This window comes from Pomacea canaliculata, linkage group LG7, assembly GCF_003073045.1.
Source record: "Pomacea canaliculata isolate SZHN2017 linkage group LG7, ASM307304v1, whole genome shotgun sequence".
NCBI lineage: Eukaryota > Metazoa > Mollusca > Gastropoda > Architaenioglossa > Ampullariidae > Pomacea > Pomacea canaliculata.
In genome coordinates, this window is record NC_037596.1 from 7,310,582 (window position 1) to 7,326,817 (window position 16,236).

The 16,236-nt window shown below is 36.4% G+C and overlaps 1 protein-coding gene across 1 annotated transcript; it reads right to left on the reverse strand.

The window, feature by feature from the left end:
* Window positions 1–1,484: 1,484 nt before the first annotated feature.
* Window positions 1,485–9,523, reverse strand: LOC112567992 (NADH-ubiquinone oxidoreductase 49 kDa subunit-like). Its single transcript, XM_025244966.1, has 13 exons — window positions 9,376–9,523; window positions 8,790–8,899; window positions 7,938–8,047; window positions 7,632–7,712; window positions 6,844–6,964; window positions 6,449–6,561; window positions 5,798–5,872; window positions 5,013–5,176; window positions 4,668–4,787; window positions 4,063–4,192; window positions 3,133–3,228; window positions 2,463–2,604; window positions 1,485–1,994 (listed from the first exon to the last, which is right to left on the reverse strand). The coding sequence occupies exons 1-13, from the start codon at window positions 9,465–9,467 to the stop codon at window positions 1,957–1,959; spliced, it is 1,392 nt and encodes a 463-aa protein (XP_025100751.1). The 5' UTR covers window positions 9,468–9,523; the 3' UTR covers window positions 1,485–1,956.
* Window positions 9,524–16,236: the final 6,713 nt, after the last annotated feature.

Sequence of the window (16,236 nt, forward strand, 5' to 3'; positions counted from 1 at the left end):
TTATTACACCAGGATTGAGGCGTGTCGACATTTTAGAAATGTGTTAATACTTTTACTCGTCGAAGCCCGCAGACTGAGGAGCTGGGGATTTCGTGGGAATCCTGTGTATCCTCCCATACATTCAAGAGCCCATAATTTCAGCTCGAACATGTCCATTATAATGTAAAAGATATATCCACTCTGTATACACCTACCGCTGACCGTCTATACTTAATTTGATAGTCTGGGTTATACTCCATTTCCTCAACACAGAAATATTTAAAGAGATTCGGACCTCCCCGTTGGAACCAACCTTTTAGCCCGCTCACCACAACTACATAAGCATATTAAGGAATTAATTAACATAATATATTCTGCTTCTTTAGGATGTCACTACAACAAACTTAGTAATATTTACTGAAGTTGTATGTGTATACTAATGAACATGGATGGTTGGAGATTGTGTCTGCACATTTGTGTTTGGAATGGTGTACTGTACGTGGTGAATAAAAATTATTTTCACAATTAAAACCCTGTACCATATATGCAGCTTTCCAAAACTGATCAGGCCTGAGAAACCTGTGAAAAAGTTGGCTAAAGACAGGAATCATTCATGTCTAAACCAGACTATATTATCTACCTTTGTTCTAAATAAACTTGATAAATTGTTCTTGAAGGTAGACGTGCTGTTTAAATGTTTTTAAAAAATTATCCCACGCCTCTTGATCGTTTCTAAACTATACTTGATATTTCTGGTTCTTACCTCCTACCTCATGTAATAGTTTTAAAAAAATGATAATGATTGTATAGTGGCAATCTTAGATCTGCTAAGCAAAAATGTGCACACGCTTGACTGCCCTCATAATTTCAAAATCCCGTTAAATTTATGGCCTTTTCCTTATATTCTGATACACAAAATGAAATCATATCAAAACAGAAACCACATTTCTGTACTTCTATTATTTTTTTTTTTTGTCTAAAGTGAACTCATCATAGCACTACTGCTTCCCAAAAGTAACCTTTTAAGGACAAAAAGGAAAAATATTTTAATCCGTGTACTGCTTCCCAAAAGTAACCTTTTAAGGACAAAAAGGAAAAATACTTTAAACCATGTATAGCTTTCAATTGAGTATGAACAGGCTGGTACTAAAAAGAAAGGGTTGTAACCTCTTGCAAAAATAAGAAAGCTAAGACTTGTCTAGCACCCTCCAATTTATCAGTTTTCAGGCTGCCAACATTTCAAAGATTCACTTCATGGTGGGCTAGAGAGCTAAAATGTCAGAGCCGTCCTGGTGTATAACATACAGACTGTGGATATGTGTACATATGTATTGATGTGTATTGAACGTGCAGGTATGTTTGTGTGAAAATACAGATGAATGGCATTTAAAAAAAAATAGGTGCAAACTCAATGTGTATTAAAGAACTGACTCCAGTTCCAAGCAGCATGCCAAAAAAACAGCACAGAAACAAACACCAAACGAAAAAATTTTTGTAAATAGCAATTCTTTTCAAAACATTTTAATTCAATGAACATATCTTGGTCACATCATACAAAGCAATAACCAGCTCAACAGTACCAAGAATGTAATATTTTTTACCTGACTGGTTAAATCTAACAGGTGCATCACAGAATATTTACAGTTAGTCCAGTAGCACAACTGAAAGTGTTCATTATGTTTCTCAATCTTTCTCTTCCAAAAAAAAAAAATAGAAACCCAAAACTGCTTGGTCTAAAAGGAGGCTTCTCAAAAGCAAATTGATAAATGTATTATTTGTCTTAATGGTGTCCTGGTGTCCACGAACTATTGAGTTTGCTCATCAAACATTTACTGGTAAGGTCACACAGAGTATAAAAGACTCCAGATAATGGGGTGGCTGTCTGCATGATTTCATCATGCAGACTGTTCTATCAGATATCTCTAAGAAAAGTCCAATGTGAATTGAGGTTAAATTAAATGCTAGCAACCTCTTTCTTTATCGATCAACTTCTCCAAACACAATGTCCAATGTTCCTGAAACAGACAATTTTTATTTTTAGTAGAATACCTTCTCCTTACACAAAAAATTTTGTACATGTTCTTTGCACATGTGTGCTTGCACAAAGATATTGCTACATTGCAGTTCACAGCTACAATCTGAGTCTGTACAAACATAATTTTAAACTCATACTGAAAAGGGCAAAGAAGATGAATTAATTTTTTTCTCTTATCTTAATTGCTAAAATGTGAAGAACGAAATGAGAGAGAGAAAATGTGACCTGTATAGCAAGAATGAAAATCAGAATCTGCAATCATGAACTACTCTTTAAAATGAAGTTTTAAATTAGGATTTTATACATCCATATAGTTATAAAATGAAGACAATTTCTTATTAATTTTGCTCACCAAGGACTTAAAAAAAAAACACACACAAGAAGCTACATGTAGCACTGGCAAATAGTAGGTCCAAGTACAAGACAGAATGAAATGACTATTACTCACCAATAATAGCAACAACATCAGCCAGCATGTGTTTTTTGGACACTTTGTCTAGGCCTGCTAGATGGGCAAATCCAGGTGCTTTGATTTTGCAGCGGTATGGTTTGTTGGTACCATCAGACACCAAGTACACCCCAAATTCTCCCTGTAAGATAGCATAAGCCAGTTTCACTTTTAAAATGCTGCTTAAAACTTTACTGTTCCCCACTGATCAGCCCCCACACACACGCGCTTTTATGACAACACGTTCATGTCAACTGTGAACAGTTAACCAGCTGATTTAACCACCAATGTAATTAATCAACATGTTATTAAAAAAGAAGTTTTACAAGAAACTCAAAGTTGATACCTCCTGTGTCTTAAGGAGATGATGTAGCACTGAATGTCATAAATCACTAAATTTAATGGCAATCTAAAAGGCAAGAATTGCTTCCTCTACATGTCCAAGCTGGATACTGATAAATGACAGGCTTTTTAATAACTCCCTACGAATGTGTGCATTTATTCCCTTTGATGTACAGCATCTCAAACGTTATAAGTTAATGACTAAATGGCTGCCCATGTGCCATTAGGACAGAGATATTACTGCGAAATAAGAATGAAACAAGCTTTTCTGTCATCTCCTGTAAACTTACTCTCCTTTTGTGTTTTACCTAAGCATCCTTTAACTTACCTTTGGAGCTTCAACAGCTGTGTAGGTGGCACCAGGAGGCACTTGATAACCTTCGGTGAAAAGCTTGAAGTGATGAATGAGTGCTTCCATTGAGTTCTAATGTTTCATGAAAAACAAAGTCATGTTAGAACATTTTTCTTAATTTGCTTTGAAAAAAAAAATACATAATTTCAAAGGTAATTTTAGTTCTTTAGCAGCTGACATAGGATTCCCTTCCCATCGCCAAGTCTTCTCCTTACAACATCTCCCATTTATCTCAAGTTCTTTCATCATCACCACAACTCTTGACCTTAACATCTCTTCCTCTGGTCCTTTGTAAACAGTTCAGACCACTTACACAAACAGGATATTGGTTAACAATTTTAAGAAATACTGAGTTAAGACAGAAAAAAATCAAGATGCATCTTTCAACCATTATTTTTTCTTTTATTACTAAGACTGGATGCTGATTTCCCCTACCCCCCCTAAATGTCCAAGTAAAGGGAGCAACTCGATAAGCCTTTGGAATCATGAGGTCAGTATCAGTGACAGGTGCTATTATTATAACAACAATAAACAAATAAAATTTGCATTATGCACAACGCCTTTCCTCCTTACTTGCACCATCCACACACTCAGTTACAATGACTCTTCATAAAAGGTGTTTGGGGATGGAAAAAAAAAAAGAACCAACATATTACAAAATAAAAACTGTTTTTGAACATAATCTCCCTAAAATAACTGTTGCTTTAAGTAATCACTAAACTATGGGATCCTTAGCAGCAAATTATCTAAGCTAATCTGTTTTATGCATTTTCTACCACTCTCTAGTGTTCTTGTACCATTTATAAGGGATCTTGGATGTTAGGTTAAAAAAACAATAATAAGCAGCCTGAACAGTCACTCCTACTCATTTCAAGGTGTTAACTTAAGGTCCATCAACGTTCACACCTTCATTTCACGACGAGATGGTGGTGTTATCTTGTTGTCATCCACCTTGACCTCTCCTGGAGGCATCTTATTAAGACACTCGTGAATGATACGCAGAGACTGACGCATCTCCTCCATGCGAATCAGGTATCTGAAAGGGTGACAACCTTAGATCATGGTTACAAGTTTCCTCCTAGCAGCATACTGCTGAAACTTTGTGCCAAGCCTGAAGTGCTTGCAGAAATTTGGTATATGTGAGCTTTGTTGGAAAAAGCACAGATGGAATAGACATAGATTAGGGAATGGAAAGAGCTGATACTAATAAATAGCAGAAAACAAGGACAGATATGAAACATATTAAAGAAACTGGTGACATAAGTTAATTGCAAGGTGATCAATACAAACAAGATTTTGACTGCTAATTAGCTGGGAAGGGATGAAACAAAGTGAACAGTCAGCTGGAATTAAGCAAGACTGACTGGAAAGGAGAAATGAAAAGGGAAAAAAAAAAACAAAGTTTGCAAGACAAATAGAAAGACTATAAAAATTCACAAAACAGGGGAAAAAAGGGGAAAGAGGGAACATGCAGGGGACAAGGAATCAAAGACAGAAATATCATTTTGTACCTGTCATAACAGTCTCCATTGCGTCCGATGGGTACATCAAATTCAACTTTATCATATGCATCATATGGGTGGGCCTTGCGGATGTCCCACTTGATGCCTGATCCCCTCAACATCACACCACTGTTGAAAAAATGGACATTCAGATTTCAATCACAGCTGTGTGTCGTCTCAGACATTAATAGACCACATCTGATATCTCACCGCATACCTACTCATTTCCCTCACCTTTCTTTTATTACATTCAACACAACATGGGTCTGCCATACACATTCTCCTTTTCTATTCATTTTTACATTACAAACAGCAGATCCTATGTTATGATGAGACGTATATAATATTTGTTACCTGAATCCATAGTTGAGGGCATCTTCAGCTGAGATGACTCCAATGTCAATTGTTCGAGCCTTCCAGATACGATTCTCAGTTAGAAGGTCATCTACTTCATCAAGACGCTGACCAAACTTTCCAACGAATTCATAGATGTCATCCATCAGTCCAATTGGCAAATCCTTTATAAGCCATCAAAACACAAAGACAATTCAATATAATCAAGATGACATGAAAATATAGTTCACATATAAATGTATATAGTCAGACATGCCTTCAGTTATGCAGAAATATTGATGTTCCCATTTCAAAGCCTACTTTCTCTTCAAGCAGTGCAAATTCATTATTACTTGACTTACAACAAATATTTCATATATACTCTTTTTAGTAACAGATAAGCTCTTTCTTCTTGCGGCCATATGCTCCACTAGGGCGAAAAGGAATAATAATAAGAAGAAATTCTTTCTTCCACTATAATCTGTAGGCTGCTAAACTACTTTCCATGGCAGCATAATAGATTTCCAGAAATAAGTAAAGGAAAAAACATACTATCTCCTAACTACTGTGCTTGCTATGCTGATCAATGATTACTGAGCTATGCTAAGCTCAACCTAGATTATGCTGTCCGAACATCAGGAAAAAGTCATCATCAAATAAAAAATTATTTCTTCTCCTAACCCTGACCAAGACTCTTCATGAATTTTCCTCGCTGGTTTACAGATTAAGAAAGCCCTTAAAAATTATATCATTTCCTTTTCAGCAAAGTCTTATAAACCAAGGTCACAGACAAAGGGAGAGCTCACCAAGGCCACACCACCAGGCCTGACATATGCTGCATGCAGACGTGCTCCTGACACTCTTTCATAGTACTCCATCAGCTTCAACAAAAATCCATGAATATGACAAGAAGGGAGAAAGGAAAACAGAAAAGCAATACCATTAGAAATGTACTTTACTAAAAAAATAAATATAAATAAACTGAAGACTAACTCTTTATGGGTCCATACTACATAGTATAAACAAATAATTTGCTTTTTTTTGTCGTAAAAAGATAAGCACATAGGGTAAAATTTGGAGCAAAAGCAAACAAATTACTTTGTTATCAAAGTAGATTGAACCAAATTAGTTTGCTTTCCTTTTCAGCTTTTATAAATGCATTTTGGGGCAACTTTGTCATGTGATTATCATGCACAGTATAATCATGCATCATATAATGATGTTTTGGCCAATGACAAACCATGCATGTAATCATATGATACAACCATCACATATTCTACCAGTTGTTAATCAAATATTGATGCATAAGGCATGATTGTGCTATGAATATCAAGGAACAGCCTGTATGTGGAAGAAACTAAAATCACTCTTAATCTTTCTTACACTAATACTTTTCCACGTTAAGTCTGAAGAAAAGATAACATAGATGTTTGTCAAGGACAACAAACAGACGTTACCTTCTCTCGCTCTTCAAACAGCCAAAAGAAAGGAGTCATTGCTCCGACGTCAAGTGCATGGCAGCCAACAGCCATGATGTGGTTTTTAATACGAGTGATCTCACCAAACATAGCTGCCAACAGCAGAGGACCATGAGATCAAGAAAAAAACAATTACTGCAGTTAAACGTATAAGGCTCTTTTTAACCAAATGATGCTTCTGTTGGCTCAAATGGATGCTTCAAAACAGTTTCCATACACACGGCATTGCCACACTTGTTACATATGAAAAGAGGATCAGATATATAACTAATTATTTATTATACACAACAAATAAACATTTTATATGTGCTTTTGACAAGTCAAGTGCAGACATATATAACATGTTTTTAGGATTTAAACGTATAAACACTCACTGCGTATCCACTTTGCTCTCTCAGGAATCTCAATGTTAAGGAGCTTCTCAACCGCAAGGGAGAAGCACTGTTCGTTGCACATCATGGAAACGTAGTCAAGGCGATCAAAGTAAGGTAAAGACTGCGAGAAGAACCAACAGAAGGAATAAGTACAAATACACATTGTACGAATAAATGAATGCACTGCCAACCTATGTTCTGGGCATTGCTTGTAAGCTTTAACTGCAGTATCAACTTAGAAGTGAGGGATTATGGAAGACTCAGTCGAAAGATTTAAACAATAAAGATGAATCAAGAAATACTTAAAATAGCCTTCAAGAATGTGTCACTTTATGGTTCTTCCGGATGAAGGGAAGACTTTGCAGGGGAATTGAATACTGCTCACAGAGTTGCAGCTACTCACTATTCGTATTGCACAGCTGCAGTTATAACAACCTCAAAGTAAGGACCACAACCCACCCCACTGTTTTAGATCACTGTGTGCAATTCTGTAAATCAAAATTTCTGAAAACAATGATAAAAAGACACTTGTTCTATTTCAGATACATTCTGCACTGTTGTTGAATCTATGAATACTTTAGGGGGCTTATAGTTTGGAACTATGCAGAGAAATAAGCAACAGTAAAAACAAAACAAATAATAATTAAAAAAAAAAATTATTTGGGGGGAGGGGGGGATAGCATGGAGAAAAAGGTGCATAAACCCTCTATTCAACTACAATCATGACACTAAAAATGAAACTCTGAGCAAACAGGGATTAATAGGATATGGTTTGAGAAAATGCATACTTGAGTGTACGTTTTATGCTCAATCAATTTCTCTGTTCCTCGATGTAGAAGGCCGATGTGAGGATCAGCCCGTTCTACAGTCTGAAATCAAAAATACATTTTACACACTGATGAAGTATTATCAATTAACACCTACTCAGCTGAATTATACATAATGATAAATCTTTGTCTTACCACTTCTATAGCACAAAAACGTTTTGGCTAATGCAACTTCTGGTAGATCAGATTTTTAAAATTTGAAGAAAAACAAATTAGGATACAATCCACTGAAAAAAATTCAAGAGACAGGTAAAGAGGCACACTTACCTCACCATCTAAGGTCAGCACTAGACGCAAAACTCCATGGGCAGCTGGATGTTGAGGACCAAAGTTGAGAGTAACATTCTCAACTATCTTTTCTCTCACCACAGCCTTCTCTGTTTAAAGAATCATGTGTCTTCTTCAAATTTGCCAGATGACATAAACAAATATTTTTAAAAAAAAAAAAATTAGAGGATCAAAAAAGACTAATGATTGAGGGCAGTGAATTTAAGTGGTTCACCATTCCAGGGCATCCTGACTCCCTTTACATTCCCTAGTAAAAAAAAAATCAGGCACCTATAAGCTGCTGAATGGACAGATTTTTCTAGAGCATACCTTGAACCCAGAATTCTTCTGTTTTAAGTGCTCTACACCAAAAACACAGCTATAAAGCCTCCTTAGAAGTTTTACATAAAAATATAGAGCCCTTACTTGTTAGCAATACACTGTTAGTAAGCAAAAGACCTAGCTACACCAGCCAGTGGTCTCCTTACAATATTCACTACAGCCAACCCAGTTTTCATGATTTCTTCAACTTTCAGTTATCTGTTTTAAACTTTGCACATAAGTAGTATATGTTTTTCACTAAATATATATGGTTCATTGCATCTGAATAGCAAAATAAATGGACATGTTTATATTAAGAAAATTTATGAAAATCATTGGCTTCCATTCAATCTCAATTGTGTTATCCTAGGACTATATCTTATAACTTCCACTTAGCTGATTTTCAAATGTTCAAACACTTTTGCTGAAATTAGGTTGAAAAAGCTTTACAATAATGAGAAGGAACCATTATTTTGAAGCATACCCTTTATTTTAGAAAAATGTAAAAGACATGCTTTTATCATAACTCACCATTGAAAGGCGGAAGTTTCCAATCAGCGAGTGACTCATCTGGATATAGAACTGGGAATTTGAATTGATCATAATATTCCTTATCTGGTCTCCAGACTTTGCCTGCACCTCTGTTAAAGAAGTTCTAGTTAATACAATTACAATAAAATTGGTGTTCGTCACTCATCCACTCAACAGCCTTTGAGCTCAAAGTTTTATTATATTTATTTGTCCTAAAAAACTGTAATTAAATTTTCAGTTACATATGGATTGTATAAATATTTTTCTTACCATTAAAATTTGCTACATTTCAACTGTCTGGCTACAATATTTTCAATACAGTATATTTCTGTATATTAGTAGATTCCAACTGAAGCAGATAACAATTATGAAAACTCTTAACAAACGTGAAGTTTTAAATGCCAAACCTAAAACTGTCCTTATGGAATTAAAACTGATGCATTAGCAAGTCTTGACAACAATCAACAGCCAATTGTCCTTGATCACTTGATTATGAAACTTACAAAGCGTTTTAGACTAAAATAACAGCTAATGAATCTCAAAGAACTCAATAACCTAACCTATGGTACACTAAGAACATGCATACCTTACGAAAGAGAGAGGAACCGCATTATTTATAACTGTTCTCTGTAAAATTGACGGTGCGACCTTCCGCACAAGTAAGCCTGCAGCCGCCATATTGGGCTTGAAGAACTCGGCATGAGAGTAGTGCCCCTTGGTTTTGTAGCAGACGATGTCGATGGTGTGACTTTCCAGAAGTATTTAGAAGTTAATATAATTCATCTGTAGCTTGATTGTGTGATGTGCCCCAGGAAATAGCACTCCCCTGTGGGTTCCGGCCCAAAGCTTCTCTTGTTAAATCGTCGGCCAGTTACCACTGTTTCTTTTGAGAGCCGAGTGAGCTTTGACTGTGCAATTGCTGCTTGTGGGACAACAGGCTGATGTCATCCGCAAAGTTGAGATCCCAAAGTTGCCTGGCAAAGGACCACTGAATGCCCATGTTGCTGTTAGAGGTTGCAGAGGTTGTTCTTCTCACGATCCAACCAGTGGATCAAATCCCCATCGTTAGTGTTGTCAACCAATAGTGGTAAGGCGCATGAATGTTTAGCGTTATTAAAAGGTTTTGCATGCAAATAATTGGATGACTGCTCATGAATAAAATGTCTACGATCAGAAAGAGAAAAATGAATTACGTAGAAGGTTGAGGTTTTCCAGATCAGTTCTGTGTATGTTATCTCTGATGTTTATTATATTCAAGGGTTGTCTTGAGGCCAACAAGTTGATGGCAGAAGGCAACACAAATCCATAATGCTTGCAAAATTAATAAGGACATACACACACATGCCCAAAGGACAAATGGTCTTTTTTTAACATTTTATTTTTATTTATGTGGAAAGCATGTGCCTTTTTTGCTCTTGCCATATCCAGCTAAATGGCCTAAGAAGAATATGCAGCTCCAACATCATTGTTAAAACTATTCTCTTAACAATTAAAATTGATTTGTCTCATGTTTGTTCCTGATCACCAGCAATTTTAAAATGAACTGGTGATATCAATAACAATAAAAATGCACTTTCTAATCTGTTTCTGGACTTTTCCATCTCTCTCTGCCATGCCTCTATGCAATGCTGGAAGGATTCTTCTGGGATGCCCACCCCCTGAGCATGGGGAAAAGAAAAGTCACATAAGCCAGATCAGCTGAATAGGAGGTTTTTCCAGGATGGCAGTGTTCTTCTCTACCAGGAAATGCTGGTTGCTTGGCATTATGAACAGGTGCATTGTCATATTGAAGCAGCCACAATTTGTCGTTCCACAACTCTCGTCCAGTAGCGCATAAAAACATGGAAGGATGGAAAAGTGCATTAGACTCAAGGGGGATTATTTTGAAAAGGAAACCATGTAGTCTGTTGCTCGGAATTGAAATACAGTCAAATCTCCCTACTATGCCACCTACCGGGACCGAGCAAAAGTGGCATAGTAGCGAGAGTGGCATAATACGGAGGGTTCGTAAAAACGGCTTTATTTGCTCAAGTTACCCGTCAGTCCAAAGCTCTCAAGAATAGTTGGCTGGCGCTAGCTGTCTCCTCTCATTCTCCCCCTCACCTCTTCATCCTCCACCCCTCTCAACCACATCCGCACACCTACATCCTGTCGCTAGTCGACCCCCTCCCGCTCTCCCTCTGTCACGTGACTGTCACCAGGCCAGCGACCTACCCCCATCGCCACCCTCCACCCTCCCTGTGTGCGTGCTAGGCAGGGATGGGCAAGCTACTTTTAATTTGTAGCTGGCTAGGCTACAGCTACTTTTTTTCAAAATGTAGCCAGCTACACTACAGCTACAATTTTCCAAAACGTAGCCAGCTACTTTGGGCTACTTTTAAAATGTAGCCAGCTTCTTTTGGCTACTTTTAAAAGCGTGATGTTATAACAAGTTAGCTGTAGCCAGCTGGCTGTAGCAACATACACAAACATCAAACATACACACAAAACACTATTACTTGCTTTACAAAGTTTTTATTATAATAATGAAACGGAGAACTGCGATATACCGACAATTTTATTTAGTGAATCCATAAATACTTTCATTCATTCCTTGCCCACTTCCTCCCCCGGCCTTTTTCACACAATAAGTACACGTATTTTACGATTATATTAAACATTTCTGGATCTTTTTCCTCATCATGTTTTAGTGACAAAAGAAATTATATAAGTTTTCCGATAAACATTTGTTTTCTATAACTATTTGTTCCCTATTACTTAGAAATGAAACTAAACAGATGCTTAAGTATCAGGTACCTGGTGGAATTTTCAATAGTTAGGTTATGTGGTGATGAAAAATGTCAACCTCTTATCAATACTGTGACAATGAAACAACAGACCATTGAAATAAATGAGTTTGCATGGAATATAAGTAAAACACTGCTTAATCTAATTTAGGCAAGCAGATCATAAGGCATTTTTTTCTAACACTAACACTGAAACAAAGAAAAGAACACAAACTAATTGTTTCCAAAAGCTGATAGGTGAAAAGTATAGTCCTGGCATACTAGAATAGACTTTAATTATATAGTAGGATGTCAAATGTAGCATATAACACTGAATATATTTTTCAAAAATGATCTGATACAAGATATATTTATTTTAAATCTTTAAGCTTGAATTTCTCTGTTTGTCGTTTTTGACATCCAGTCCTAAACTATAAAAACATATTTCTCAAGATTGGCTTGTGCTACAGCAGTAAAATTTTGCAATTTTGTTTAGAAATGCATAAGCTACAAAGTGATGCATTTGAGAATATGGTATAAACATTACTTTTGATTAAATTAACATTTTTCGAAATATTTTCTTAATATTTAATTGCCACATTCACACTGAGTCGAGGGGTACCATGTCTGATTTTTTATATCCTAGAAATCTTGAGATATCAAAACGCCTTATGCATCCGTTTTCTTATCAGTGCCTCTAGTTTACAAAAAACCCAAAACCTTTGGTATATGACTTATGGTATTGTGTAAATTTCTTTTTAAAATGCTTGTACGTTTTGAAACAAAAACGTTGATTAAAGTCACAATTTTCACTTTAGGTACTCAAAAACAGTTTTAAAGTGCTATATTTGTGTTATTTTGTTATTCTATATTTAAAAACCCTTAAAGATATTTAAAATATGGATTTTAAGGCCAGACACCGGTCGAAAAATTGTCAAAAATTTTTCATTATGGCGCAATGAGCATTCTTCGGAATGGATACCTGCGCATTACAAATCGCCATCATCATCGCCATCATCATCATTTTCAGATTACTTCATATTGTCAAAGTTTATATTTTGTTCTATTCACTCACCAAGTGGTTTTTCATAGAACAATCTAGAAATATGTCTATTTTGTCAATGAAAACATCTACTTCTATCCTATTTACTTTTCCCGAGCGCAGAATTAGCGAGAATAGAGAATGTTTGAGACATAGCAACACACCTCGCCACGTGGGCAACTGTGTCACATCGTATATCGGTCGAAAGGTCATGACATGAATTTTCAAACAAAGGCTGAGTCAAAACCCTTAGAAGGCCCCAAGCTATGATACAAGCTCTTTTCTAGACGACACAAAGGGTCGGAAACTTCCTTATATGGACGCATGCGTAACATACTTTGCATATAGCCAATCAGAATTCACTAATGCCGACCTAGACGGGGTCATAGGGCACACGAACACGCTTCGGCTGTGCTCGGGTATCCCACAAGGCAACTGTCATGGCCTCCGGATGTATAAAACAAATGGCGACAGCAACTGAAAGCTAGTTCAGTGATATTTTCTTTCTAAGACATTAACGTTAATATTAAATGTTCATTGTGCCTGTCAGACGCTCATTTCTTCTCACAATACCACGTGCAAAAAAAAAAAAAATAAAAACCACGAGGACATTCTTAGACCGTCGTAGCAGCTAAAAAAAGTAACTTAGTGAACCGAATTCGGCTGTCGAAAACACCATCAGTCATGTGGTAAGCGAGCTGAAAATAAAGCGAAGTTTTCATTTCTGCTGCAAATCTCAGTAGTAATCAGGACTAGATGTGAACATTTACAAATTTGAGTGAACTTACAATGCTAGTTATTTATGTACTTTGTCAGGAATGTAGGGAAACAGAGCTTACATCATTTGCACAGAAAACAAAGGTTGGGTGGGGGTTGGATGGTCTTACTCCAACCAAATGTAACAAACAGAATGTGAAGACAATTATGTATAGCATTCCTAACAAACAATGAAAACTGCTATCTAGTCAAGTTTGAAGCCATTCAGTGTCTAGACAGCACATCATTGTCAGCCCCCTAAAAGGCCAGACAGCTATAGTGCTTTTCCCAGAAATCTTTGACAGAAAATAAGATACCCCCTAGCCACAAAATCAAACCATCTTTAATCCATGTGACTACAGAGGTAATTCATAAAATAATCCTAGCATACAGAGGAACAGAACATGAGCAGCTGCTTAAATTCTGGTGCACCAGTGATGTATCTCTAGATTTCATGAATAGGTTATTCTTATTATTCCTATTTGCCCCCAGTGGAGCATAGGGCTGCAAGAATTGGTTATACTCCCCTATAAGCTTTTGAAATAATTTCTTTAATTGATGTTCATCCCATCACCCTGCAACTGAAGGCTAAGAAAGATGAGAGTGTTTCCTACTAATGCTGCTACTTCAGTAGATGCTTGCAAAAATTGGAAGCAATATATGTGACATCGCGCATCACTAAATGTTAGATAGCAAAAGAGCAAAGATGGCAAAAACCATGAAGCTAGTGGACACTGAACTTTTATATAACTATCTAAACCTATAACTGTGTTGCTCAATGTTTGCAAACACCATTGTTTTTATTACTGTGAACTTCTCTGAAGCCTGGTCAGCAGTTGGGTAAACAACACAACCATGTTGACTTTTCTAAAAGTGAATAAAATAATTAATTTTATTAGTAATGTTAAAGTTATATGTAGTAACACGTTGAAAGATGGTTATATTTTTCATTCAGCAGGTAAATTACATGAAAGGCTTAGATAAAACAAAGTTACTAAGCTTGATATTTCTGCTCGCGCTTTTTCCATTCATTGTTTTTGTTACAGTTTGTTTACTTAAAATCCCTATAACTTTATATTGACATGTGATACAGGCCTAAAATTTGAATGAAGTTTTCTACATACATATATAAACATTTCGGTGAGAGCTTTTTAAAAAATATTTAGTGGTTTAGTAGTTACTAAGCTTTCACTTTGTTTTCCTTCGCCTTTTCAGTTTCTTGTTTTAGTAAGCTTGTTTAGTTCAAAAGCTTATAACTTTATATTGGCATGTGATACAGGCCTAAAATTGGGTTGAAATTTTCTTTATTCATATTTAAACAATTCTTTGAGAGAGCTTTTAAAAAAATATTGAGTAGTTTAGAAGTTACTAAGCTTTCAGTTTTCTTTCCGCGATTTCTCAGTTTCTTGTTTTGGTTAGAGACTGTTTACTTCAAAAGCTACTCCTTCTTTTTGACAAGAGATATAGATCTGCAATTTGGTTGAGCTTTCTTCATATAAATTTAAACATTTGTAGGAGAGCTTTTCAAGAAATATTTAGTATTTTGGTAGTTATACCGTTTTAAATCAAAATTTCTTAAAATTTAACACAGTGTTTTACAAAAAAATTCATAAAAAAAACTAAGCCGATTTTGCAAAATCCCCCTCCTACTTTTGTAGATCTTACTTTTAGGTAACTATTTCAAACAGAATTTTGAGTCTACTCACAAAATTGACGAAGTTATAAGCTTTTTAAAATGTTTGTTTGGGCGCCATTTTGAATTGTTTCCATGGCAACCGATCGCGCGACGAGTGCAGTAAAACAATTTTTTTAAACTTCATTCAAAGACTAAACAGCTGGTAAAAAAAAAAATCCGCGCTATCCCGTGAAACAAAAAACTTTTTTTTCGACCTGTGTCTGGCCTTAATTTTTGGAGTGTACCGGTAACCTTAAAACAAATCTACATGCTTTCAGTCCTTCATGGAATTGAACTTGACCAGAACTTTGGCCTCGAAGTTGCTGTCTGTCACCCTAGTGCGCAGCTTTGTCATGATAAGTCCTGCCAGACTGAACTATCTCTCAACAATTCTTGCATTTGAAACTATACCCACATTTTGTGGCTTCGCAAAAGAGAGATTGAATTCCACACTGAAGTTTTCTTTAATTCAGTATCTTTTTTCTCAGCAGCTGGCCTAACTTCTCTCTCTCTCCAATTCACAAAGAGGTCCCACACCACTGTCAGCCCTGCTATTTATTCTCCCTCCCCTCGAACATTCTAGCACAGACATTCTATTTCGTCGCAATAAAGACATTTTTTACTGTGAACATCGCTACATTGTTGAACATCATTTCCTCCCTCGCACAAAGACATTCTATCTTTTACATTGCTGCCGTGCTGAACATTCTGGAATATAGATGCAAATCTACAACCCAAAGACATACTTTGTACACTACTAGAGTGCTACAGTCGTGAAAGTAGCCAACATGTAGCCAAGCTACAGCTACTTTCTAAAATGTAGCTACGGCTACAAGCTACTTTTTTTAATTTGTAGCCGGCTAAGCTACAAGCTACAAAATTTGTAGCCGGCTACAGTAGCTGTAGCTAGGCTACAGCTACTCCCCATCCCTGGTGCTAGGTTCCATCCACCTAACTGCCATGTCCCACACTACCATACAGTATAGTAATCGAGCACTGCGCGAAATTTCACAACTTGTACCTTTTAACAATCACATAAAAGTGGCATAGTAGCGAGAGTAGGGGTGGCATAGTAAATTTTTTTTTACATTGAATTTATAGTCGGGAACGAGCAAAAGTGGCATAATACCGAGAGTGGCATAGTAGCGGGGTGGCATAGTAGAGAGATTTGACTGTAAATTGTTTGTGACACCAGCCCTGCTACTTTTC